Source organism: Fukomys damarensis, unplaced genomic scaffold (assembly GCF_012274545.1).
Source record: "Fukomys damarensis isolate Sample0158 unplaced genomic scaffold, DMR_v1.0_HiC HiC_scaffold_21, whole genome shotgun sequence".
Classification (NCBI taxonomy): Eukaryota; Metazoa; Chordata; class Mammalia; order Rodentia; family Bathyergidae; genus Fukomys; species Fukomys damarensis.
In genome coordinates, this window is record NW_022900933.1 from 32,041,586 (window position 1) to 32,067,573 (window position 25,988).

Consider the following 25,988-nt stretch of genomic DNA (forward strand, 5'->3'; position numbering starts at 1 on the left):
GTGCTAGGATTACAGGTGTATGCCACCACGCCGGGCCAGCTGTGCTTTTCATTATGCCACGCTCACCTCCACAATCCCTCACACTCACCCACACAGCTACATACACCCACATGCGCTCACACTGCACACACTCACACACTCACTGGCACGCTCACATTGCCCCACACGCTGCTGGAGTGGAAGCAGCTTGAACCCCTGGAGAAGAGGCAGAGCAGCCCCTTGGGATTCCCCCAGAGTCGTTCACATTCAGGTTGGTGCACAGGGTGAGGGTGGTGGAGCCTCTGAGCAAGCAAGGGCCGTGGAGTGTCCGCGTGTGAGCGGCCTCCTGCAGCCCCCTCCCCGGCACCCCAGACTGGCACAGCCCTCCCGCACATGCACGCACATGCACATCGCTGGTCCTTACCCTGCCCTGGGCCTGATGAGGGGCCGCTGCACTCCTGTCCCACCACGGTTCAGTGAAGAATGGATTCACTGTCCCTGCTCCAAAGGGCAGCGCACACTCATGGGAAAGGAGACCTCAAGCTAACAGCAAGGCAAGGCAGGTCGGGGCAGCACCCAGGGTCTCCTCTAAGGGCTTTAATACGAATCTCAGCCCCAGCACTTCCTTGGTGACCTAGAGCATTACCACCTCCCTCCACCATGATTCTCCCTCTAAAAATGGAGATAATTATAGCACCCCACCACGGATTTAATAAGACGAATAAATGGGACCCAATGCACTATTGTTCTGGCACGGAGCAGTCTGTGTTGGCTGCTGTGAGTTGAAAGCAGTGGCATTATGTTTATGGACGATATTGCACTAACATTATAATGATACAGCAGTATAATCAGATTAGTCACAGTGTTGATGGCAGCAGAACCGAGAGCCTACTAGGAAGCGTCTCCCAGAGCCTCCCCTGTGCGCTCCCAGAGGCCCTGCGCCCAGCATGCCCCCAGCAATTTAGGCCACAATCCTGGTCCTGCAGACTGACCAGGAGCTTGGAGACTTAGACTTCAGGAAAAGGGCGAGGGTAGAGGATAAGCAGAGTCCAGGAGGCTGAGGAGATTGTGGGAGGTTTGGACAGGGAAGGAGGGACCGAAACAACTGAAATGGACACTGTAGACCAACAAAGTCTGTGACAGGCATGGAGAGTGACCTCCTCCTGATTGCTCTGGGAGGGCGCTGTCCTGGGGACTCTCCAGGAACTGAGCAGGGGTAACACGCCGGTTCTGGTTCCAGCTCAGACCCGGGCCAGTGATTGGTTATGAAGCACAGATGTGTCCTCAGGGCCCAGAGGCATGGTTTAATGAGACTAGTGATTCTACCACGGGCGAAGCTCTCTCAGCCTGATGACACCGGTCTGCACAGAGCAGCCTTGAAGCACAGGGTCCTGAGCATCGGTACTAGCGTGTAGGGCTGAGCACCTGCAGATGCTGGCCAGGCCACCTTCCTGAGTGTGTTCTGTGGGCTCAGCCCTGGAACCCATCTGAGGGAACTGAGTCCTGTGAGCATCAGAGAGTTCCTCTGTTTCTTCATCGGTAAAATGGTGATGATGGGAAGACCGTACGGTGGGGTAGCTGAGAAGACAGGACCCATTCATACATGTGACATACCGTGGCAGTGCCGCAGACAGAGCTCTGTGTCAAGCACTAGCTCTTTAATGCAAGGTAACTGATACTGTGACTCTTTCCAGCAGCCTCCCCCAGACCTGTGTGCCACTTGCAGACTGAAATCCATCCGTATGTTATGGCGTCCATGTGGCCTCTGTCTGTCAGGGCTTTTCTGGGCACAGGTCCCTGGACACCCACATCACACTCAGCCGTAGCCCCATGTACACAGCCCGAATCTCAAGGGCAAACACGGGAACTTCCAACTCCCACCCCATGGAACTCTGTGTCTACGCCAACCTCCTAGAAAAACTGACCTGGCTGATCTGCCGTGTGGACAAATGAGAAATCGGGACTCAAGGGGCCTCGGTTTGGGGCAGGGTGGCACATGGCTCTTTGGGCAGAAGCCTCAGTTCTGCTGGGGGACGCTTCACCACCTCTGCCTTGTCTCGGGGACCTCGTAGTGGGTCCACCCCACGCAGACTGGCACGCGCACCTTTCATTCACTGAGTTCCTCTTTCTCTGTGGTTTCAGTTGTTCCTGGTCCGCCAGGACGGCAGCATAAAGCGCCTGGTGCTCTGCGTCCACGTCCCTTCCCCAAGTGACTGCTCCTCCGCGGTGCTGGAGTATCCCATCAGAGAAGAGAAATCGAGTAAGTGCCGCCCTTCTCGCTCCGACTTCAACCTCAGCAGGAGCAGCAGATGCAGCACCTGCCATCCCCAGCCTCTCCTCTCCATACCACAGCGTTTAAATTAGACGGCAGGGAGAACTTTCAGTCCGCTGATGCTACTGGACCAGGCTTGCTCTGAACTCAGCCTGTCTCTCAAAAGTCAATGTTAATTTCCACTGCCCCCCATCACGGCTTCTTGGCTGTACATCTTCGAAGCCACAGTGCAGTGTCCTCTCATTAGCTCACCACAAGGACACTGGAGAAAAGGGAAGACAGCAGGAGGACACGCTTGGCCCTCTGTGTCCTAGTGTCAGTGTGGCACCCAGTCAAACCTTGGTCTGGGACGTGTTTCTCAGACGCTCTGAACCTCCCTTTTCTCTTCTGTGAGATGGACATAACAATCACCACCACACTTGTATTACAGAGCTTTGTGAGGGTCACATGGGCAGACATTTTGAAGACAAAAGTCTTGTGCACACACAGAGCTGCCAGAAGCGCACCTAAGCCTCAGTGGGCAAATGTTTGGGGCTCCTGATCCAGGGTGGGTTTGTACTGATCGATAATATTTTTGGCTTGAGCCCCTTCTGGGCTGCGGGACTCACCCATCTGAACCGGCGTCCCTGTCCTCATGGGCCACATGTGCCCAGGCCGGGTGTTAAATCCCAAAAGTGTATGCGAAGAATCCATGGAGTATTCCAGGCATCAGCTCATCTCCCCTTAGAAAGGGACACTGGGTGCTGCATGAGGCTTCTTACCCTTAATCAGCAGCAGAGTGACAGCAGTTAAAGAAGGGCCGTGAAATATTCGCAAGCTTTTGCTTCTCAGGGAGCACTTGCGCCAACAGGGGAAATGCACAGATGAGTAAGAGAGTGGCTGGCCTTGAGGGTCCAGGCTGGTTGGAGGGCAGGGGACACATCAGGTGGGAGAGACAGGCATGACTTGCTGCGCGGTGTGGCAGGTGTTATTGCAAAGGGGCTCCTGTGAGGGGTGCAGGGGTACAGGTCACTGTAGGGAAGATTCAGGGAGGATGTCTATGGGCAGGGTACATTCCATCTGGGTTCCAAAGGTGCTTATATTAATCCAATTAAAGGCTAATTTCTTAGAAAGGGAAAGCAGAAGCACATTCCCTTTCCTGCTGGAAGATGATCTTCTCAGAGTCATAGGCCCATAGCATGAGTAAAATACATCTCACTCGTTCATGTATTGGACACATATGGGGTGTCCACTCTATGTCAGCCCCTTCCACTCTTGGGGGACATAGGTGGAGGGAGGGGAACAATATCAAATTACAGTGTACAGTGACTGTCAGATGAGAGTCAAGCCAAGGGGAATGTGAATCACAGAAGAAGTAGCCAGCTGCTTTAGTAAGAGTAACAGTTTAAGCTGGGCATAGTGGCACACCACTGTAATCCCAGCACTCAGGAGGCTGAGGCAGGAGGATCGCTGTGAGTTCGAGACCAGGCTGGGCTACATAGTGAGTTCCAGGTCAGTCTCAACTACATAGTGAGACCCTGTCTCAAAAAAAAACAAAAAAACAAACAAAAAAAGGAGTAATGGCTTAAACCTGGAAGAAGCCAGTTTCTGCTCACACTCAAAAATTGTCATCATTCAGGGTCCTCAGCTGACAAAGGTTTTAAGCATGCAGCTTCCATTTCCCAGGGTTGGATCCAAGCCAATAGTCTAGAGAGGGCAAGAGTATGGAGAAGGCTTGTGTGTGAGTCTTACTTTCAAGGCCTAGAAGGGGTGTGTCACCTGTGCCCCCATATTCCATTGTCTAAAAGTCAGTCACATGACCACACCTAATGGCAAGGGAGACTGGGAAATGTAGTCCAACCCTGTGTCTAGGAAAAAGGAGAGAGCCAGATTTAGTGACCCACTAAGACTCTGCTCACTGAGGGGACAGGGAGTTTGAGGTTGGGTAAAAGGTTGTTGATTTATATGGCCAATTTAAATGATCCCTCTGTCTATGGAGAGTAGGAGGAAAGAAAGTGTGGGGTTCTCCAACAGAGAGTGGGAAGCGTTAGGATTTTTCTCTGATGACTGCAGAAAGGGATGGAGTTGTTTGGGGCATCTACTTCTGACTAGGGGAAGGTGTTCTCCCCAGGTGTCCTTGGGGCTTCACAGATCCAGGGTGTGCTTGTGTTCCCCTGAGAGATGACGGGCAGCCGGTCTTCTTATGGACCAGATGGGCCAGTGCGTGGAAAGTAACCAGACTCTCCGGGACTTGGCTGCCAGGCACTAGTTACCTGCAGTCCTTTAGGAACCAAGAGCCAGCTGAGCCCTTGAATTTCAATATGGTCACTGGGGAGGTGGCTGAGAGTGAGGAGTGCTGATGTGCTGTAGGAGCCAGAGGAGGGAGTATTGATCAAGGACAGGCCACCAGAAGGCTTCCTGGAGGAAATCCAGGGGAATGAAGCTGGACCTGCATGGAGCCTGTTTGTAGTTCTGCTCTTCTTTGTCTCCCACAATCTGCCCCAGCCCTCAGGGTCCTCCCACCACACCCCTGAGATGTATTATCTGGTTTCTGTGTTTCATTTCCAATTAGAAGCCTTTGGAAGGAAAACCAGAACTGGACAGTAGCTATGAGGGAAATAACAGATTTTATTCACAAGCATTGCAATGGGAAAAGGGATGTCAGAGTAGAGCTGGCCAATTTTGAATTCAGTATGAACAAGCAGGAATTTATAGCCGAGGAACTGGATAGGGGTCAGTAGATGGAAAATAACTGCAAGAAAACTGAGGGTAAGGAGAGATTCTGGCTAAACTGATCTAACAGGATTCTTGCTGATCAGGCTTGGGGGAGGTTGGAGGGCCAGAAACTCATCAGATATAGTGATCAGACAGCCAGGGTGGAGTGGGGGTTGTCCCTTGCTGAACTGATGGAGCAGTTACTTGCAAAAACCAGATTTTACAAGGATGTACACAGAAGAGCCTGGGAGAAGGGCCAGGAGCTGATTAGTTTGGTGAAGAAGTTTTGTCGCACCCAAGGGACAAACCGGAGCATTCAGGAAAGGAAAGAGCTTATTTCCCTAAGGTCTGGTCTTCTTCCCAGGGCCATGTGATAGAATCTTGTTTTCTGTTGTAAAAATTTTAAAAATACAGTGCTCAACCTTGCTGAAAAGATAATCAGAACGAAATCAGTGTCCAACCTCTTCCAATCTTAATTCATGCACATTCACCGTGAACACCGAAATGTCCCCTACAAGTTTGCTGGTGTTTTATTTTGCTTTCTTGATTATATTGCTGTTCCCCAGGCCTCCTGCCACTGAGGTCCATCACCAGGCAGACCCAAACAATACCCAGAAAGCCAGAGGTGGTTCAGTCTCCCTGTCCTGTCAGTTCACTGCTGCCACCCCTCTGCTTCACACCATACCTCCCCCCTTAGCATGAGGACCCAGTGCAGAGCGCGGAAGCCACCCAGTCTGCTTGAATGCTGACTTTACCTCTTACGGCCTGTTCAACCATGAGCAAGATCCACTGCCTCTCTAGGTCTCCGTGTCCTTGTGTATGAGATGGGGACACTGAGGGTGCCTCCCTCTAGGGCCACCATGAGGAGTGAATGTGCCCAAAGTGTCTAGGAGTTGAGACCCCGTGGCTCAACTGGTGGCTGCCGGGGTGAGTGGCTGAGGAGGAAGTGAGAAAGGGAAAGGCCCAGGCCTGGAACTGGGCTTGTCTTTGGGTTCCCCATACAGAGTGGAGGTGAAGGAAGAAGACTGGGGATGTCCCAAAAGCCCGTGGTCAGCCTCATCCACAGCCCCAGGCTTTGATTTGAACAGGAAACACGTACTTTAACCACCTCTGTGCTGATCATCCTGTTTCTTGTGCAGAGTTTCTTTGAAAATCCCTGAGCCAGTCAGTACCATGAGTCTATTTCTCACTCATGTGAGCCACTGGCTGAGTTCTTTACCGTAACATCCCTTGCAGCGTGGCTGAGGGGTTGGCTCCCATCTGTCCATGAGGATAGTGTGGTTTGGTCCCCACAGGAAGTGAGCCGCCGGGCACTCAAGGAGGAGACAGCAGGCAGAATTCCATGATGACTCTGAAGGTCCCACTCAGAGATGGCAGATGCCACTCTCCTTCACATCTCTCTGGCTAACACAGGTCATGTGGCCAGGCCAGACACTGATGGATGAGAAGTGTAATATTCCTGCACACCTATGACCAGCAGGGAGGTAGATAGAGATTCTTCTGAACAAGTAATGTTTTGGGGAGGGGGCTATGGAGAAGGGGTGCTAATGTGGAGATGGGGGTACAGGATGAAGGAGCAGGACACTGGATGGTAGAGGCTGGGTGAGCTTCTCCATGTCAGCCCTGCCCTTTGGTGCCTGAAATGCCCACCAGGAAGACATTACATGGTGAGGATCCCTTGTCTGAAATGCTTGGGACCAGAAGTGACTTTTCCTGGACTTTGGAATATTTACACATACATAATAAGATGTTTTGAGGAATGGAACCCAAGTTTAAACATGAAATTCATTTGTGTTTCATATACGTCTTATACACATAGCCTGAAAGTAATTTTATACCATATTTTTAGTTCACCAGCAATTTGACTCTGACCCATCACAGGGGGTCAGGTGTGGAGTTTTCCATACATGACATCACTCAAAAAGTTTTAGATTTTGGCCTGGTGTGGTGGTGCCTATAATCCCAGCACTCAGGAGGCTGGTGCAGGAGGATTGCTGTGGGTTCGAGAAGACTGGGCTCTATCCCTTGTCTGAAATGCTTGGGACCAGAAGTGACTTTTCCTGGACTTTGGAATATTTACACATACATAATAAGATGTTTTGAGGAATGGAACCCAAGTTTAAACATGAAATTCATTTGTGTTTCATATACGTCTTATACACATAGCCTGAAAGTAATTTTATACCATATTTTTAGTTCACCAGCAATTTGACTCTGACCCATCACAGGGGGTCAGGTGTGGAGTTTTCCATACATGACATCACTCAAAAAGTTTTAGATTTTGGCCTGGTGTGGTGGTGCCTATAATCCCAGCACTCAGGAGGCTGGTGCAGGAGGATTGCTGTGAGTTCGAGACCAGACTGGGCTACATAGTGAGTTCCAGGTCAGTCTCAACTACATAGTGAAATCCTGTCTCAAAAAACAAACAAAAAAATTTAGATTTTGGAACATTTTGGATTTCATATTTTGTATTGGAGATGCTTAACCCATACCTACTTTTTATTAATGTGCTTTGAAGAGCGTAGTAATGATGTATTCACAGGATAGCATTTTTCTTCTGTATACTAAGAAAAAAGAAAACCAGTCAGCCCTGTCTCTGGAAGAGGAATCATGAGACACTGACAGGCAGTGTGGTCTGATCCCACAGGAAGTGAGCCACTAACACCCAGGGTCTGAGCCACAGCCCACTTCCTCCTCCCAGCCGACCCCTCACTTTAGAAGGGTCTGTCTGTCCAGCTCAGGTGATGTTACAGAAAGTGCAACGGCTAAGCGTTATAGCTAAGCTATCTGAAGGTCTCTGGAAGCCAACGAGCACTCAGACAGATAGAGGAATTCTTGTTACTCCAGCGGACTCAAGGAGTTTGTACTCTGAAGTCTGAGCCCCGAATAATGGCAACGCAAGGGGCCTTATATAGAAATTTCTGGGGTAGTGGGGTTTGTGCTTGTGCAGCACAAACTGCTACACTGCTGGAATGGAATGTTTTGCTATGTTGGGCAGGAAAATGGCACGTCATTGCATTGCTTGAACAAAATGTTCTGTGGCAAAAGCATGGGGGTGCAGCTTGGCCTGCCCCGTTGTGCGTTATTACTTTATCAGTGAGATGTGTTCTCCCCCAGAACAAATCTACTCTCGGGCATCTGATTTTAAGTCAAGTAGTTGGGTTTGGTAGATGCATTTGTGCTTAGGAAGGGAGCCGTCTCCAGGTCAGGTGTGAAGCCTGTGCTCACCACTGGGCGCAGGGACCTTTAAACCAAGAAAGAGAGAGGTTCTAGGTGAGTCTCTGGGCAGCAGAGATCTGTGCCCAAAGGCAGGGCACAGTGCCACCCAGGATGCGTTTGATTTCTGTTTGTGCTCTGGGGTGTGACTATCACCAAGAGAAGCATTATCCTAGAGTGAGATTTAACCTGTATTTAAATCAAAATGTGTTAGTCTTAAAAAGATGAGAAATGGTTCTGATTATTAAAAGAGGGCTTGGCACAGAGAAGACATTCCACAGAAAGGCAGTATGGATTATATCATGGTAGATCTTGTGTTCCTGCAAGTACAAACTTTTTCTGAGCACATGAGCTTTGGAAAGACTGAACGTTCTCGGTTTTTATTCTTGTGACCTCTCCGTGCTTCAGTTTCCTTGTCGGTAAAATGGGGACATGTCCCACACAGCTGTTGGAAGGACTGATGAGCAGGCATGCGGGGGCTTGGGCCAGCATTGCCAGACAGGCGGGAAGACCCACCCGTCTCCTCTCTAAATGGAGACGGTCATGGGAGGCTTTCTCCTGCCCACTGGAGTAAGCATCACTAAGATGAGTAGTTATAATTAGCAACTCTTAGCTCACACCTCCAAACCCCCACTTCCTGTGCTGCTTGGCCCTGAAGAACTCCTCTGAGAAGCCCATGCATCTCACACTCCTTATAACTCAGAGTGGTTTTGGCCAAAATAACTACGTTGTTTCTGTGTTCAGCTTCCTCCCTTTTCAGCTTCCAAACCTGGGGCTGGACCAGGAAAAAACAAATATGGGACAGTTTAATCTCCAAGGACTTTATTGTATATCTTTGGTGAATTTCTTTTTTGAAAATGGATTTTGAATCATAGCGTTCATACAGCTTTTAGTCTTTTCTTTTTCACTTAAACATTTTATGAGGAGATTTCTCTGTGTCATGGAACATTTCAAAGACTTTGCAACCAGTTAAATATGTACTGAATGGCTTCTAAGGGAAGACACTTGTGACAAGTTCTCTAAGACATGGCCCTGACGTGGAAGACCGACACCTACACACGCGCGCACACACACACACACACACACACACACACACACACGCGCGCGCGCGCCAATCGTCTTAAGTGCTAGAATGCAAGTGTGTACTTGAGGGCATCTAAATTGATTGCTCTTGACTAAGCAGGATCAACTCAGGCCTCTTTGGGCCTTCGGAGGTTGAGAAATAAGTATGAGAAAGTGAAATTAGGAAAGAGGCATGTGAAGTTGTGGCCCCAGCCTACATCGAGGCTAAGAGGATGGAAAGAGAATCCAAGCAGAGTGAAGCTCCACTGCGAGCCTCTATTGTGAGGGATGGGAAGAGGAGATGAAGGTGAGGCCAGGAGGGTAGGATTCAGCCAGGTCTCCAAGGGCTGTGACAACTCCTCAAAGGTGCTAGGGGTTTGGTGTGTTGCAACGTGGGAAGCCATGCAAAAGATTTTAGCAGGTGGCGGCCCAGTAAAATTGACATTTCAGAAGCACATGGCTGTGTGGGAGCTGGGAAGGGCAGTGACCAGGCCAGGACAGAGGAAGGAAGGCAGAGGAAGTGGCCTGGATGGCTGCCAGGATCGGGGCTGGGAGCTAAGAAGAGGGGGTGGACCCTGCTGCAGTCACTGCCACAGGAAGGGAACCTGGGCGAGTCAAGGCCTTGTGAGATGCTGCTGCAGTGCCTGTCTAAGAAAAGTGGACAAGGGGCCTACAGGGGAGCTTGTTTTGCCGTGAGAGAACCAGACACAGGAAGAGGCTTTGACAGAGGTAGAGAAAGATCCAGAGCACAGATCTTCGAGGCAAGAGAAGGAGGAAGATGAAGGAAATGTGTTGATGGCATGGGTGGCCCTGGTCTGTGTGTGGATGGACTGCAACTTCAGGGACTTTGCAGCTTCAGAAAAACCTGTCTAAGGGAAAGCAGCTTGGCTCAACTGTTTTAGGGGTCCAGAGGCCTCTGTATAGCCACCTCTCTTTGGAGGGTGACTACAGGAGGTGTCCAGGAGAGCCAGAGGCATGGGCCATCTGGGCAGCGTGTGTCTTAAATGGTTTTCTCTCCTACAGCAGAAGACCTGCAACTGGATAATTTATAAAGGACAGAAATGTATTTCTTATCATTCTGGAGGCTGAGAAGTCCAAGGTGAAGTCACCAGTAGGTTCTCTTGTCTGGCTGCTCTCTGCTCTCAAGATGGTGCCTTGCTGCTGCACCCTACAGAGAGAAGGGGTACTGTGTGCTCATGTGGCGAAGGCAGAGGGGCCGAGGAACAGAAGGCTATATGAAGTCTCTTTGAAAGGGCTTTAGGGCTAGAGATGTAGCTCACTTCCGGCCCCTGATCCAATGCTTTGCACCACAAAAATAAATAAGGGCCAGGGCCAAGGATTTAGTCCAGTGATACCGTACCTGCCTCATATGCTCAAAGTCCTGAGTTCAATCTCGGGAACAAATAAATAAATAAATAAATAAATAAATAAATAAAGGCCTTAATCCCATTCATAAGGGCAGAGCCCCATGGCCTCAGTACCTCTTAAAGACCCCACCTCACACTGGCCATTAAGTTTTAATACCTGAATTCAAACCATAGCACTCTTTTATAAGGACACAAAAACCACCTGTAAGGGTTGAGACCTCGTGACTTAATCACCTCCTAAAGATACCATTTCTTAATACTGTTGTAGTATGGGTTAGGTTTCAACATATGAATACTGAGGATCATCGATGTTTATACAACAGCATCATGTAAAGTGGGGGCAGCACTTGGATCTGGGAGCACCTATGTACCTGTCACCGATTCTGTCTCCCTCCCTGCAAACCTGCAATCTGGAAATTCTCTCCTCAACAAACTGATTTATACACGAATGTGAAAGTCTAACAGTACCATAAAGCAGTGTACTCTGCTAGAGGTGCATGCATCTCAACATGAATGAAACCCCAGGACTAGCGTCACAGTGGTAGGATGCCAGGCAGGGCACCTGTCTGTAGAAGCCAGCATCATCCCCGTGCCCACTGCTCACCCAGGTGTTCTTCTCTGTAAGGCTGCAGATGTAAGCAGGGAAGTTTCATGACCCATTTCTTGTGTGTTCTTGTCTGTTTGGAGCCATTTCTCCCCGGTTGTCAGAGTGCGGCAGCCCCTTAGAGGAATGATAGCCCCTACATCACTATCTGAACTGTAGGCTCCATCTCTCTCCTCTCCTTCATGGGTATCATGTTCATTCTCCACCCCTGCACCTTCCATGTGCTCTGTCCTCTGCTTTGGGCTGCTCTCTGTGCTCCTCTTGGATTTGTACTTTGTCATCCTTCATCATGTGAGTCAGGGTTTCTCTTCTTCTTTCCCCAGCCAGACTGGAAGCTTCTTTGGGCTGGGTTAGTGTCTGACAATACCTGTGATCCCAAAGCCCAGCAGAGGGCAGGGCATGCTGCAGGCACCCAACAAATAACTGGGTCCTCGATCAGCTGCGTTCTTGACACCTCGCTGTTGTGCAGAGACGGCCTGGTCTGGAAGGACTGAGAGGGTTGACTTCAGAACCCAGTGGCCCCAAGTTCAAACTTCATCCCTTTGCTTTCACCTGTTGTGAAATCTCGGTGCTCCTACTCAGTCCTCTGCCTCACTAAGCCTTGCCCTTCTCAACTGTGAAATGGTGATTAACTGGACCTCTGTAGGGTAGTGTCTGGCTCATAATAGGTGCTCATAAAACATTGCTTGTCTGGGCTAGAGGTGCAGCTCGGTGGTTCAGTGTGTGTGTAGCGTGTTCAAGGCTCTAAGTTCAATCCCTAGAGCTGTGCACATACGTTACTCATCTCTCCTCCATCTCTAGTTGACCCCTTTCCATGTGGCAAGGGTCCGAGGGCTAGAAAAACCTGGTTTTGATCCTGTCTGACATATAAGAAGCTGAAAGTAGCCATTCCGTAGAGCACTGAGTCTAACATGCAGGCCTGTGGAGCTGCGCCCCCACCACATCACTAAAGGCCTGTTCACAGCAGCCCCTCCAATGTAGTGCACTGTTCTCAGGGCTCTGATGGATAAATAGACGCAAGCAAGAGCAGATGAGCAATGCAAGCAGAGACAGAAGTTCTAAGAAAGAACCAAAAAGAAGGGCTAGAGGTCAGAAGCACCAGAACTCAAGTGAGGGTCACCTTGGAGGGGCTTGTGGCAAACGGGACACAGCAGAGGAAAGAGCACAGCTATCAAGGGAAATTACAAAGGGGAAGAACTGGCAGAGCCAGAGCGGGGTGTTCTAGGACTGTGGACAGCTACAAGGGGTGACACACACATAATAGGAATATCAGAAGGGGAAGAGAGAGGGAAAGGGGTAGAAGATATATTTTAAACAATAATGCCTGAGAATTTCCCTGAATTAACACGAGACACCCAACCACAGATTCCAGAAAGTCAGAAGATGCTGAATAGGACAAATGCATAAACAAAACATGAAGAAAAAAAAAAAAACACCTCGGCATATCGTTTTTAAGTTACGGAAATTGTAAAGAAAATATCCTGCTTGCAATTAAGAGAATGGTGTGAAATACTTAAACTGTTGACAAAAAGAATTTTTAAAAAACCACCAATTTAAAATTCTGAACCCTGAAAAATTATCCTTCTAAATGAAGGAAAACTACTTTCTCAGACACGCAGTGAGGGAATTTGTTGCTCTTAGATCTGACTTTAAAAAGTTAAAATTTCTTTAGGGAAAAAGAACTGGAATTTACATGAAGAAAGAGCACTGTAGTTGGGAAAATGAAGATGAAATTTAAAAATTTATTTTCTTATTCTTAACTGATCTAACAAAATAGTTAGAACAAAATAACAACTGAGGGGCCTGGGATGTAGCTCAGTGGCACTACGCCTGCCTAGCAAGCACAAGGTCCTGAGTTCGATCCCTAGTACCACATTAAATAAATAACAACTGCAATAATATACTCGATTATATACCCATATATATGTTTATGTAAAATCAAAAAGTAATAGCAATGATACAAGGGGTAGAAAAGATAAATTAAGATTATTTTATTATTAGATGATACATTCCCTGTGAAGCAGTATGAAGTCATTTCAAAGTGCACTTGGACTACTCATTATATAAATTGTAAACTCTAAAACAACTTCTAAAATACTTTTAAAAAGAACTCTCTTAAAAAGAATTATTCCTAGAACTATTCTAAAAAGAGCTATTCTAAAAGCAGTTTAGAAAGAACACTACCTATTTCTAATAATTGAGAAGGAACCATTTAAAATGCCCACTTAAAATCACAAAAGCGGAAAAAAAGAGTGGAAGACAAAAATATGACTAAAAAGAAGGACACAAATAGGAATGGTAGATGTCCATTCGACTGTATGGTAGATGTCAATCCAACCATGATAATGGCTTTGAATGTCAGGGGTCTAAGCACACCCATCAAAAGACAACTTGTCAGAGTGAATGAAGAAACAAGACCTAACTATGTGTTGTCTACAAGAAACCAACTTTAAATATAAAGACACATCTATGTTAAAAGTAAATGGATGGAGAAAGGTATACCACACTAACCCTAATCAAAAGAAAGAAGGAGTAGCTATTTAATTTCAGACCAGGAGACCTCAGAGCAAGGAAAGTTATTGGGGTAAAGAGGTACATTATATTATGATAAAGGGTCAGTTCTCCAAGGACACATAATAATCCTTGACATATATGTGCCTAATAACAGAACTCCAAAATATTTGCAAAAACTGGTAGAATGCAAAAAGAAACAGACGAATCCATTCCTGTCATTGGGAACTTCAACCCACCTGTGTCACACATGGCAGAAGATCTGTCCAGATGTGGTTGAACTCAACAACTTCTGTCAACTGGATGTGATGGACATCTGTGAACCACTCCATTCAACAAGAGCACATTCTTCTCAAGCTCACTTAGAACAAGCACCAAAGCTGGGTATGTGGCTTAGTGGTACCCTGCCTGTCTGGCAAGTGCAAGGTCCTGAGTTCGATCCCCAGTACCAAAAAAAAAGGCCACCATCTACGTCATAAAATACACCTTAAGGAATGTAAAACAACAGAAAGCATACAATGCCTGCTCTCTGATCACAATAGAATTCAACTAGAAATCAGTAGTGAAAAGATAGCAGCAAAACCCAAAGTACTTGGAGATTAAACAATGCATCTAAATTACATGTGAATCGAAGAAATCTCAAGAGAAAATTTAAAATACTTGGAAGTAAATGAAAAGGAAAACACAACTTATTAAAATATGTAAGATACATATGTAAGAAAGCAGTACCTAAAGGGAAATATATAACATTAAATGCATATATTAGAAAAGAATAAAACTTGGCTTTGTATTTGGTTTTCTTACTTATTTAGCTCTGGGAAATAAAGCAAGTTATTTGTACTGGTTCTTACTTCTACCAGCCATGCAAAGAGGCTCATGATATCACCGAGGAAGTTGCTAGAACAGACAACAAGAGTTGGTAAACAAACCCAAACTTTGGTGGAGAAGCAAGAGTGCTCTGAACACTGCCATGTGTGTCCATTCACTTATACACCTCACACCTGTGGAGCTCTGGGTGGTGATAAACAGAGTCCACACCTTAAGTCCATGTCTGCCCAGAGGGGCAGAGCAGACAGCTGCAGGACAGTGGGCTCAGGGCTCTTGTGGTCAAAATGAGCTGAACGACAGGGTAAAGGAGAGGGCTGTACAGGTGGCAATGGGCAAAGGTTCTTTTATGGGCACAGGTGTGGAACTGGACCACAGTCTGCCCTCAAAAGCTCCATTGCAGCTGGGTGTGGTGGCACACACCTGTAATACCAGCCCTTGGGAGGCAGAGACAGGAGTATTGCTGAGAGTTTAAAGCCAATCTAGGCTACATAGTGAGTTCAAGGCCAGCCTGAACTACATAGCAAGACCCTGTCTTGAGTAGAAGCGGGCAAGAGGAAGAAACAAAGCAAAGTGCTTATGTGAGTGTCTCTTCCCTGTGTGGAGCTTCAGCTCGCACTGGGCAGATCACCCAATAGCAAGGGCTTTTAAGGAGATGTTCCTGGGAGACTCAGCTCTGGGGGAGTTTTCCCAAAAGGGAAAGTTGACTGTTGCCTCTGAGCACTTCTGGCCCACTTCCCAGATTGGCTTTGCTCTGAGGGTTACCAGGCTGCTTCACCCAATGAGGTGTGAGTATTGTTCAAGCCAGTGGGAGTTCGGGTGGATGTCAGTGAACTGGATTATCCTGGAGCCTCCCTAGTAACTTACTGCGTGACCTTAAGCAAGTCACTCAATATTTCTGAGCCACCTGGAGAAGGCATCTCTCCTGAGCAGAGATAGGTACAAAATGCCCTGGAAGGCTAAAGCTTCACACATTTGCTTAGCCCCAGATGTACATGCACCTGGATTAGAAAGCCTTACCACAGCCTAGGAAAATACATTTTGCTCAGCATCCAGACAGCCCAGCTGGCTCCTGGAAAGCCATGGTGTTTTGCCTGTCCCACTCACTTTTCCTTTCTGTCTAAACTTTAAGGAAGAAGCTGGAGATGAGACCTTCTGGTAGGTTCCATAGAAACAGACTGGTATCTTCTGTGGCTCTCTGTGTCCATCTCCCCTTATCCAGCCAGGATCAATGAAAGAGTTTGCCCTGATTTTATTGGCAGACCTGATCTAATGACCTGTGTTGTATTGAGCTTCTTTGCTGTCTCCAAATTGAATTTTACAATGGCAACTTTCAGGAAGCTTATTACATCAATAGAACACTCCAGAAGGGAAGATCTCTCTCTTCCCCTTCTGGAATGCTCTACTAATGTAGTTCCCAGCCCAAGTCTGTCCTTGGCATCCACACAAAATGGACCCTCCAGTTGATACCCAGCTTCCCAGTATAGGCCCTGAAACCTAATTCTTATTCTGCCTTTGGATCTGTCTTCACCACTTGTGAACAGGTGCTATACTCTCCATTTTGCATCTAAGGAACTTGCAGCCAAGGGTTTTAACTGCTTTAGCTCAGGCCTGTAGATGCCATGGGAGAAGCTCTTGTACTGGGCCAGGTGGTTTCCTGTCTTATCACCTGTCTTCCTCCTCCAAATGACTCCCAGTCTGGGGAGGGGAGGATGGCAGAGAGGGAAGCAAGGCAGGTAATAAAATACTCTATGCATGACGTGTCTTGTTCTTTCCTCTTTTAGCAGAGGATTTATTTACCAGAGCACTTTGGAATTACCCTCTGAGTAATTCCAAAGCTAAGAGTGTGCCATTGTTCACTGCAGAAGCCTGAGTAGGTGGCTTCATGAAGCACAGCCCTGGGAGGAGGGCCACTGAGTTCCGAGCTGGGCTCTGTCTCCTGATGGCCAAGGCGAGGTGGGCTTGTTTCTGGACTGTGGCTTTGTGGCACAGAGGAGCTGACTCAGACCTGCTAGACAGAGCAGTGTCTGTGTCTTTTCCCAGCCTGGGCAGGAAGAAGTGCATTATGGAAACTGGCCAATGCTGTAAGTCAGGCTAGTTTTGCCTGGAGGGAGAAACACTGTCCCTCACACTGCTGCTTAGATTCTCCACCTTCACTGCTCTTGCCAGGACACCAGGCACCTTGGAACTTTGTAAGATCCTCAAGTTGAACTTCGTGCTTTCTGGGCATCCTTGAGGGTTCCTTCGGTGGTACTTGAGGCTATGCTCCCTGTCAGGGTAGTACTGTAGGAGCCCCACCGCCACCACCATCCTCTCTGTTCCCGGAGAAAGCCAAGTGTTTTTTCCTGATGGATCCAGTCAGAGACCTCTCCTTGGCCCTGCTGTGTGGGCCGGGAGCAGGCAGGACTGCATTTCCTGAGATGCAGCTGTCCTGGGACCGTGTCCCTCTGCTTGGCATCCCCCTCCACACCACCACCTTGTCTTCTCTTGGGTGACCACCTTGTCTCTCACTCTTTATGTAGTCTTCCCTGACACTCGGCAATTTGCAGGCCTGCCCAGTGTCCCCCTTCTTTTGGGGCATCTGAACGTACAGTTTAGTTTGCAGACATAGTCCCATCTGCCTTGTCTCTGTCTGTCCTGTCACCCTTTCTCAGTCTCCTGAAGCCTCCTTTTCACACTCACTTGGTAGGGAAAAGCAGCTTCCAAGGAAAGGGATCGTTTGTTTTAGTATGAGCAGTGTCATGAGCAGTCCCACTGTGTGACACCCACACAAGGCTCAGAGACAGTGCTTTCAGGAAATGCAAGCCCTGTGAAGCATGTGGAAGGTCCTAGATCTGGGACAGTGAAAAAATAGGAGGTTTGGGCCCTACATTCCTCGAGCATTACTGGGGGTAAGAACACCCCAGGTATCATCAAGCTCTGGGGAGCAGGATGCTCAGTGCTGGGACCAGAGAGAGAAGCCGGCAGGGCTACCCAGGAAAACCACACCCAGGAGTGACTTGGGCCCTGCCTGGTGACAGGGCAGGAGATTTGGTCCACAGGAATTGCAGGACTGACAGTGAGGCAGGTCCATGTCGATGCATTTTCGTTCCTGAAAGGAAGCCTTGGGGTGCCCTCTCTCCACCTACACCACCTTTCAGGACTTGGCCACACCCGTGAGTCAGTCACTTACACTCTCAGAGCCCCAGTTTCCTCACCTGTAAAATACTGATAGTGTAATTGTCATGATGATTAGAAATACAGAGCCTGGCACACAGTGGAGGCTTAATAAATGATGGGAGTAATTATTATTATTCTTACTATTAAAATCTTCAGCAGTGTCAACAGAAAAGGCTTAAATCTGTACACAATCTCATACTTGGAAGTTGGGAGAAGAGGCCAAACAGTGGTGGATTCTGGAATCAGAATCCAGACCCCAGAGAGCACTAGAATCAACTGGAAAGCACCTGGGCTAACCACCCCCCGCCTTTTTCTGGACCTCAGTTTCCCCATCCATGCAGTGGTGGGGCAGGGTGACAAGAGCTATCTCTTAAGAGTCCTTCCTTTCAGCTCTCAGTGTTTCCCTGCCCTTTCAGTGCCAGGGGTATTTGGAAGGGACCCTACTTACACCCCCGGCCGTGTCTCTGGGACCTCCCTGTCGCTTTCCTGCAAGCCTCCAGCCAAAGGTGCTTGGTTGAATAAAGCTCACAGATGGAGGCTTGGGCCAGCTGAGGACTGTGCAACAGGTGACTGGTCTGCGGCATCATCTCCAAGCGTATGGGTGCCAGAGCTGGGCCTGGACCCTTGGGCCCCATGAATCCAGAGAAATTTCTCCCCTCGCTCTTTCACCCCTGGGGAATGGGAAAGCATTTGACATCTGTTTCAGCAGAGTGGGCTTTTGGATAGATTGGTGATTGTAGCTGACAGTCCTTTCTCTGTCCCAGCCACAAAGTGGCCAAGTGGTGGTTGCCATGGCAACTGCGATGTTTACTGGGCAGCAGGTGTTTCCACCAAAACTCAAATGTGACCTTCAAAATGGGGAAGGAGTGTGCTCTTAGCAGTGGCCTGTAGAGAACCTACAGGGAGCCTGAGCTGTGAAAGGGGCCTTGGAAGAGCAGGCACTTCCCCTTTACTCACCATTAGGCCCTGCACACCACACACTCCCTCCTGCTGTCCCTGGGAGCTGCTCCCAGCCTCTTGTCACTTTGGCTTTTTATCCTCAAGGTCATTGTGTACTGCTACCTTTTCCTTCCAGGGACCCAGCTTGGTGATGCCTTTTTAGGAAATAGGGGCGAGGACAAGATCGATCAGGATCAGATGTTCCAAGCCTTTCCTGGTGACGGGAAGATTGACTCAGTGGTGTCACATAAGGACTTGGGGTGAGGCCACTTCCTGGGCCCACCCCAAGTTCCCCCATCCTAGCCTGGTATAATCAAGCTCAAGCCCTCTGAGAGGTCAGGCACTGCTGCTCCTGGGGCAGTGGTGTCCAGCCTTTCTTCACACCCCTCTGGTGAGTTTCCTGCCAGTGTGATTTTAATCCTTCCAGTGTTCATCCCATAAACGTGCATAGTGAGGATCCACTCCAGGCACGGCCTCTCTTTGCTGAACATCTTCAATAAACCTCTCCCATCCCACTCAACCAAATTTCCAATCATCCAGAGAGAATGAGCAGATTGTTTTGGATCTCTGCCCTGCCCCAAGGAGTTCCTGACAGCCCCCCTGGCCCATGACATTGACAAAGTCACCCTCCCATTCACCCTTCTAACAGCAAGGCATCTGATCAAGTTGTTTATCGATTTACCCTTCGCTTCCACAGGCTATGAGGACAATCAGTAATCGCTGATGAATACATAATGAAAATGTCCTAGCCAAAGACTAACTCGGACAGAGCGCTTCAAATGGGGGTCACAACTGGAAAACATATTAAGAAAATGCTATTGATGGCCAAAATGTAATAGAGTAGAGATCTCCAGGGTTACCAAAGCTGTCTGCTAGTATGGAAAATTGAGGCTGTGTTTCCTAAGGCAGTGTATACTTCACAAATAATAATCCTTGTAATGATTTTCATGTTTGCAAATCAAATATCTGACAGGGCCAGGCCTAGGTTCCCAGATGCCTCTGTAAGAAGAATTAATAGTGTCCACAGGATTGGAGAGGAGATTTTGCTTTATATAGGAATAATAATTGATTAAATATCCATGGTATGTTGACTGTATCAATAGAAGACTGACTGTTCATTAAAGCAGGTTAGAAATGTTCTGTTGAATGATATATACAATACCAGTTCAGTTCCTACAGTTTTGTAGACATCAATATCTTGGGAAGCATTCATTTTATAAAAATTCTTTAAGTTTTCTTTTTTTTTTTTGTACCAGGGATCAAACTCAGGATCTTGTGTTTGCGAGGCAGGCGGCGGAACCACTGAGCTAAATCCCTGCCCTAAAAATTCTTAAAATAAATATTTGAAAGACTCCGTTAGAGAATGGAAAGATAAATTACAGATTGGGAGGGCATATTTGCAAGTCACATATCTGACAAAAGACTCGTACCTAGAATGTATAAAAATACCTCCAAACAACATTGAAGACATGTAACCCATTAAAATGACCAAAACCGAACTGACATTTTTGCAAGAGATGTATATTTTTTTCAATAGCACATGAAAAAAAATTGTCAGCCTTACTATAATTAGGGAATTGCAAGTAAAACCACAGCAAGATCCATTTCACACCAACTAGGACAGCCGTAGTAAAAAGACAGACAACAACAAACTTCATACAGAGCTGGTGGCAGTGGGAAATGACACTGTCACTTTAGAAACAGTTTGGCAGTTTCTTAAACATGGAGAATTACTCTATGACCAGCTGCTTCTACTTCTAGATATATACCCAAGAAAAATGAAGACTTGTGTCCACTTAAATACTTGTACACCAGTGTTCACGGTAGCTCCATTCATAGTAGCTAAGACGTAGAGACTACCTAAGTGCCTATCAACTGACGAGTGGAGGAACACAGTGGAGGAAGGCACGAAGAATCAGCTGTTGTATGATAATAGGAAACACCCGGGTCAGTAAATCCATAGTTTGCTAGAAGCTAACAGGGAAGAAAGGGAGTTTCATGCCTATAGGATTACCATTTCTTTTTTGGGCAATGGAAGTTTCTAAAATTGATTTTGTTGATGATTATACAATTGTATGCATGTCTAAAAAGCCATTAAATTGTGCTCTCTAAATAGGTATTTAATCATACACTTAAATATGGTGTATTAGTTATATCTTAACAGAATGACTAAAAAATAAAACAAAAAAAAACCCTTAATATTAAAAATAAAAACTAGGGCCAGAGTGTAGCTCAGTGGTAGAACACCTACCTAGCATGTACAAAGCCTTGGGTTTGATCTTTCACACCACACACACAAAAAAGGATAAATATTTTAAAACAATCCAGTTATTAAATAAGCAAAAGATATGAACAGACATTTCACCAGAGAGGATATGTAGACAGCAGATAACCACACAAAATGATGCTCTTATCATAATCCACTAGAGAAATGCAAGCCACAGTCACACGCTATCAGTATACATCTGTGGGAATGAGTGAACTAAGAAATAGGACAGCGCTGAAGGCTGTGAGAGCAGGGAGGAAGTGGATCATCCTCACACCGCTGGTGGAAGGTAAACTGGTAGGGCCCCTCTGGGGACAGGGCCGATGCTCAGAACACCAAAGCTGGACTTGCCAGAGGTCCCAGCAGTGCCCCACCTGTCCCACAGAAATAAAAGCACCCTTCACACATTTGTGCACAAGCATTCACAGCAGCTTCGTGCCGAGTAGCTGGACACTGGAGACTGGCTACCCGCAGGTCTTCCGTGGGAACGTATAACAAACAAATGGGTACCATGAACCACTTAGTGTTCAGTGAGAAAGAGGGATGAGCTACTGAACTGCTCGGTGAGTTGGGTGAACGCCAGGGAAATTACTCTGAGGAAAAAGAAAAAAGCCCAACTCAGAAGAACATATACCTAGGGCCAGGAGTTTAGCTCAGTAGCCCTTCACCTGCCTTGCAAGCGCACAAGGTCCTGAGTTCAATCCCCGGCACCAAAAAAAAAAAAAACAGCGTATCATATACCTTGTGTTCCCATGTTCAGTAGTCCCCGCTTATCTGTAGTTTTTCTTTCTATGGTTTCATTTACCTGCAGACAACTGTGGTCTGAAAATATTAAATGGAAATTTCCAGAAGTAAGCAATTGCCTAAGTTTTAAATTGTGCATCCTTCTGAATAGGAGCCTTATGCATAGTAATTAAAAACAATTCCATGCTGCCCGGCTCCATCCTGCCAGTGATATGAATTGTCCCTTTGCCTGGTACATTCATACTGTATATCTCACCAGTTCATGGCTTAGTAACCGTCTCAGTTACCAGATTAACTAACATGTAATTGCAGTGCTTAAATTCAGTCTTCTACTTAACAGTGGCCCCAGAGTGCAAGAGAAGCGATGCTGGAGATTCCAATGTGCTAAAGAGAAGCCATAAATGATTCCTTTAAGGTGATGGTGAACCTATGGCACGCAGGCTGCAGCACGCTGTTTGTATCATTAAGGTTCGCCACCACTGCTTCAAGCAAAAAGGCGAAAGCTCTCAATCTATGAAGGAAAGAAAATTTTGTGCTGAGGTTGCAAAGATCTATGGAGCAATAAAGGTTTTGAGAGAAAGAGACCGCATTCACATATCATTACAATATATTATCATTGTTCTATCGTTATTGTTGTCAATCTCTTATTGTATTTAATTTATAAATACAACTTTATTATGGATATGTGTGTATAGGAAAAAACATAGGCTTTCGTACTGTGTGCTCAGATAAAGGGAGAACTACTGGGTGTGATGTTCCTGAAATAACACAGTGGTAGAAGTGGGGAGCAGGTGAGTGGTTGCCGGGGTTAGGAGAGTAGAAGGGGTGGATGTGGCTGTAAAGCAGAATCACCGGGGTCCTGGTGGGGCTGTAAGCTGTTGATTGTGGTGGTGACTACATGAAGCCACCAGTGCGATAAAGCTGCCTGGTTCTAAACACACCCACGCGCGCGCGCGTGTACACACACACACACACACACACACACATCTAAAACTGGCGATGCCTGAATAGCTTCAGAGGCTGGCACCATCCGTTTCCTGGCTTTGAGGTTGTGCTCTAGTTATACCCAATGCTGCTCACCACTGGGGAACTGGGAGAAGGGTGCTAGTACTTCCCTGTTTTGCTTGCAACTTCCTGAAAAATCTAAGTATTTCAGAACAAATCACTTTATTAATAATATGTATAAATATTTGAGAACCAGCAATATGCTGAGCACCATGCTGGGAGCTGGAGGTCCTGTGGAGGAAGAAGGGAAAATGCGCACAGTCTCTGACCTTTGCAGGTCATTTTTATTGCTTCGGAGTGGGTAGGGAGAATTGAGGGTTAAACCCAGGGCCCTCACACTGAGCTCCATCTCTGACCCCTTCTAAAATTTTATTGCTGGGCTCAAACTTGTGATCCTCCTGCCTCAGCCTCCTGGAGTACTGGGATTACAGATTTGTACCACCAGTCCCAGCGTCATCTTACTGAGTGACAAAACAGAATTTATTTAAAAAACAAATCCAAACAACGTTCTAATAGCTTTCAGTTCTTCTTGCATGTTCCATTTTGTTTGTTTGTTTGTTTGTTTGTTTGGTACCAGGGATTGAACGTGGAAACTTGTGCTTGCTTACAAGGCAGGTAGCAGAACCACTGAGCTAAATCCCCAGCCCTGCATGTTCCATTCTGATGATGGGGCAGTAGGAGCATGGCTGGCTGTTACCCTAGCTCTGCTTGATGGTGAGTCACAAGGAAACTCTCCCCTCAGAGCAGAGGCAAAGTCTGACTTTGTCACCTGTCATAACCTTTGTGGGTGCCAGGTTCCACTGTCTGGTGCCTGTCTGGTTTAGATGTTTTAGATGGAGGTTTAGATGGAGAGGCCTTTGCTGAAGGACCCCGGAGGTCACACAAGTCAAACATGTCTGTGAGGAGCTGGTACCTCATGAAGGGCTTTGTGCCCCAGACTGTTGCCAGAGGGAGCAGTGGGCGCCGAACTCCCTGAGGCTCTGTCAGAGGAGGCTTGGCAAGGTACAGGTGATGTGGTTCTCTTGGCAGCAGGCAGCACAGGGTGGGGACTTGTTAGCCATGTTGTGCTGGGCTGCGAGCCCCTCCTGAGAGGACAGAGGGAACTGGTCCGCTCTAGAGAGAAACATTCACCGAATCTCTGCTTACCGAAGTTGCATATGCACACGATAAAACTCCCAGGGAAACAGTGCAGGAAGCAAAAGTCAGACCCTTCTTTTTTTTTTAGTATAACAATATGATTCCAGTGTATTTATTTAATGTGTTAGATACCTTAAGGTTTACCCATTTAAATCTTACAACATAGCAGCATTTAGTGCATTCACAGAGTTGTGCAACCATCACCACAGTCAATTTAAGAACATTTTCATCACCCCAAAAGGGAAAGGTCACATTGCATATTGCTGTGAATGCGCTTATGCCACTGAACTGTATGCTTAGAAATGGTTAGAATGGTAAATTTTAATTTGCCATATTAAAAAGAAAGAAAACCCCATATCCTTCAGCTGTCACACCCCACACCCCCTCAAGGCCCTAAGCAGCCTCCAGTGTCCACTGTCCCTGGATTTGGCCGGTGCTTCCTTCTGCTCCACTGTCCTCTGCAGGCCTCGTCGAGAGCCTGGCTCAGGGCTGGGTTCCACATGAGGGAGTGGACATTGAGACTCATGCCATCGGGTTCTCTGCCACCTCCCAGCACCGTGCTTCTCCCTCACCAGGTGGACACACAGGCTGCAAGAGTGTGTGCTTTGGACCAGATGCCACCATGTACTACATGGCTTCCAGGAAGGAGAGGTCAGAGTCTGGGGAAGAAAGGCTTTGGGCGAAGGTGGGGCCAGAGCTGAGCCCTGATGGCAAAGAAGGACAGAAGCGGACTCTGTGTAGAGACACAGCTGGAGCCACACTGAGGGAGCAGCAGGGACTGTGGGCCAGGAGGAGGGCGGCGGAGAAAGGCCAGCAGAGGACAAGTCCTCTGCAGGAGCCAGAGCCGTACCTGGGTTCCCCTGATGCCAGGAAGCCCTTCCATTGCAGCCCAGCTCAGTGTGCTGTTTCTGAAGCTTACAGTCACTGTCTGTTAATACCACCCTTGAGTGGAAGGCCCTGCAATTAAGGACCACAGACTGGGTGGATTAGAGCAATGCACATGTATTCTCTCAAAGTTCTGGGGACCAGAAATCAGAAATCGAGGTGCAGTGCGACGGATCCTCTGAAGACTGACAGATCTGTTGCAGGCCACTCTGGGCTGCCTGGGGTGGCAGGACATTCTTGGTGCTCTGAGGCTATAGCTCCACCACTCCACCCTCCACGCCTGTCCTCACATGTCCTTTCCCTCTCTGTGTCTCTCTGTCCCTGTCTTCATTGAGCCTTCTCATAGGAAGGGCACCAGTCACTGACTTTAGGGCCACCCTAGTGCAATGTGACCTGATTTCAATTTAATTACATCTGCAGAGATTCTGTCTTTAAATAAGGTCGCTTTCAGAAGGCCCGGGGATTGGGACTGCAGCACAACCCCATCCTCAACAGGCAGGCATTTTATTCTTGCTGTTTCTAGAGTTGCATAAGTTGGGGTATGGAAGTGAAGCAGTAGCCTTTGGGAGACTTGCCCACACTCAGGAGGCCACACACAGCAAGCCCACAGGCTGGCACAGCAGGGACACAGGCAGTCCCGGAAGCCATGCCTGTCACCCATGGGAGAAAGGACTGTGTATCTCTCACCAGCGTGCATTCACCTCAGGGTGAACTGTCTGGATTCCTGGGTAAGGCCAAGGTGTCCCTTTTGACCTCTGGAGGAAAGGCCCACAAGCCACACGTTGGGAGGTCTAGTCCTTGGCCAGGTGCCCTCGAGGCCTCTACCCCTCATGATGTCTCTCCCATCCCCAGCAGACATTTGTAGACATTTATCTATTTCCCAGTGTGCCATGTGCTGTGCCAGGTGTTGAGGGAAACCCAAAGATGGACAGAGTCCCCCCCAACCCCACATGCAGGTGTTCCTTCAGGCATGGCCTTATCTTGGAGGGTGCCTTTGTATAGTCAGGATGGAGGAGGTGAGTAGCAGGGAGCTGGGGTTGGAGAGAAGAGAAACAAGCGTGAGCCTAGCCCATAGCTTGTGATGCAGAAAAACCATACTTGCCACGGTAGAAAGGTGTTTGTCTGTTATACAGATTCCGTGCAGATCCAATCAAAATACCAACAGCATACTTGGTAGAACTAGAGAAAATCCTAAAATTTATATGGAGCCAGAAGAGACCCAGAATATCAAAAGCAATTTTGAGCTGCAAGAGCAAAGCAGAAAGCGTAGAAATGCCTGGCTTCAAACTATACTACAAAGCAGTAGTGATTTAAAAAAAAAAA

At 47.6% G+C, this 25,988-nt stretch overlaps 1 protein-coding gene across 1 annotated transcript in view; it reads left to right on the forward strand.

Moving 5' to 3' along the window:
• The window catches only part of Rin3 (Ras and Rab interactor 3), a 97,285-nt gene that overhangs the window by 32,141 nt on the left and 39,156 nt on the right, over positions 1 to 25,988 (forward strand). Inside the window, exon 3 of the mRNA XM_019205252.2 lies at positions 2,122 to 2,239. Within this exon, the coding sequence (XP_019060797.1) occupies positions 2,122 to 2,239 (118 nt within the window). The remainder of the gene's footprint in view (positions 1 to 2,121; positions 2,240 to 25,988) is intronic.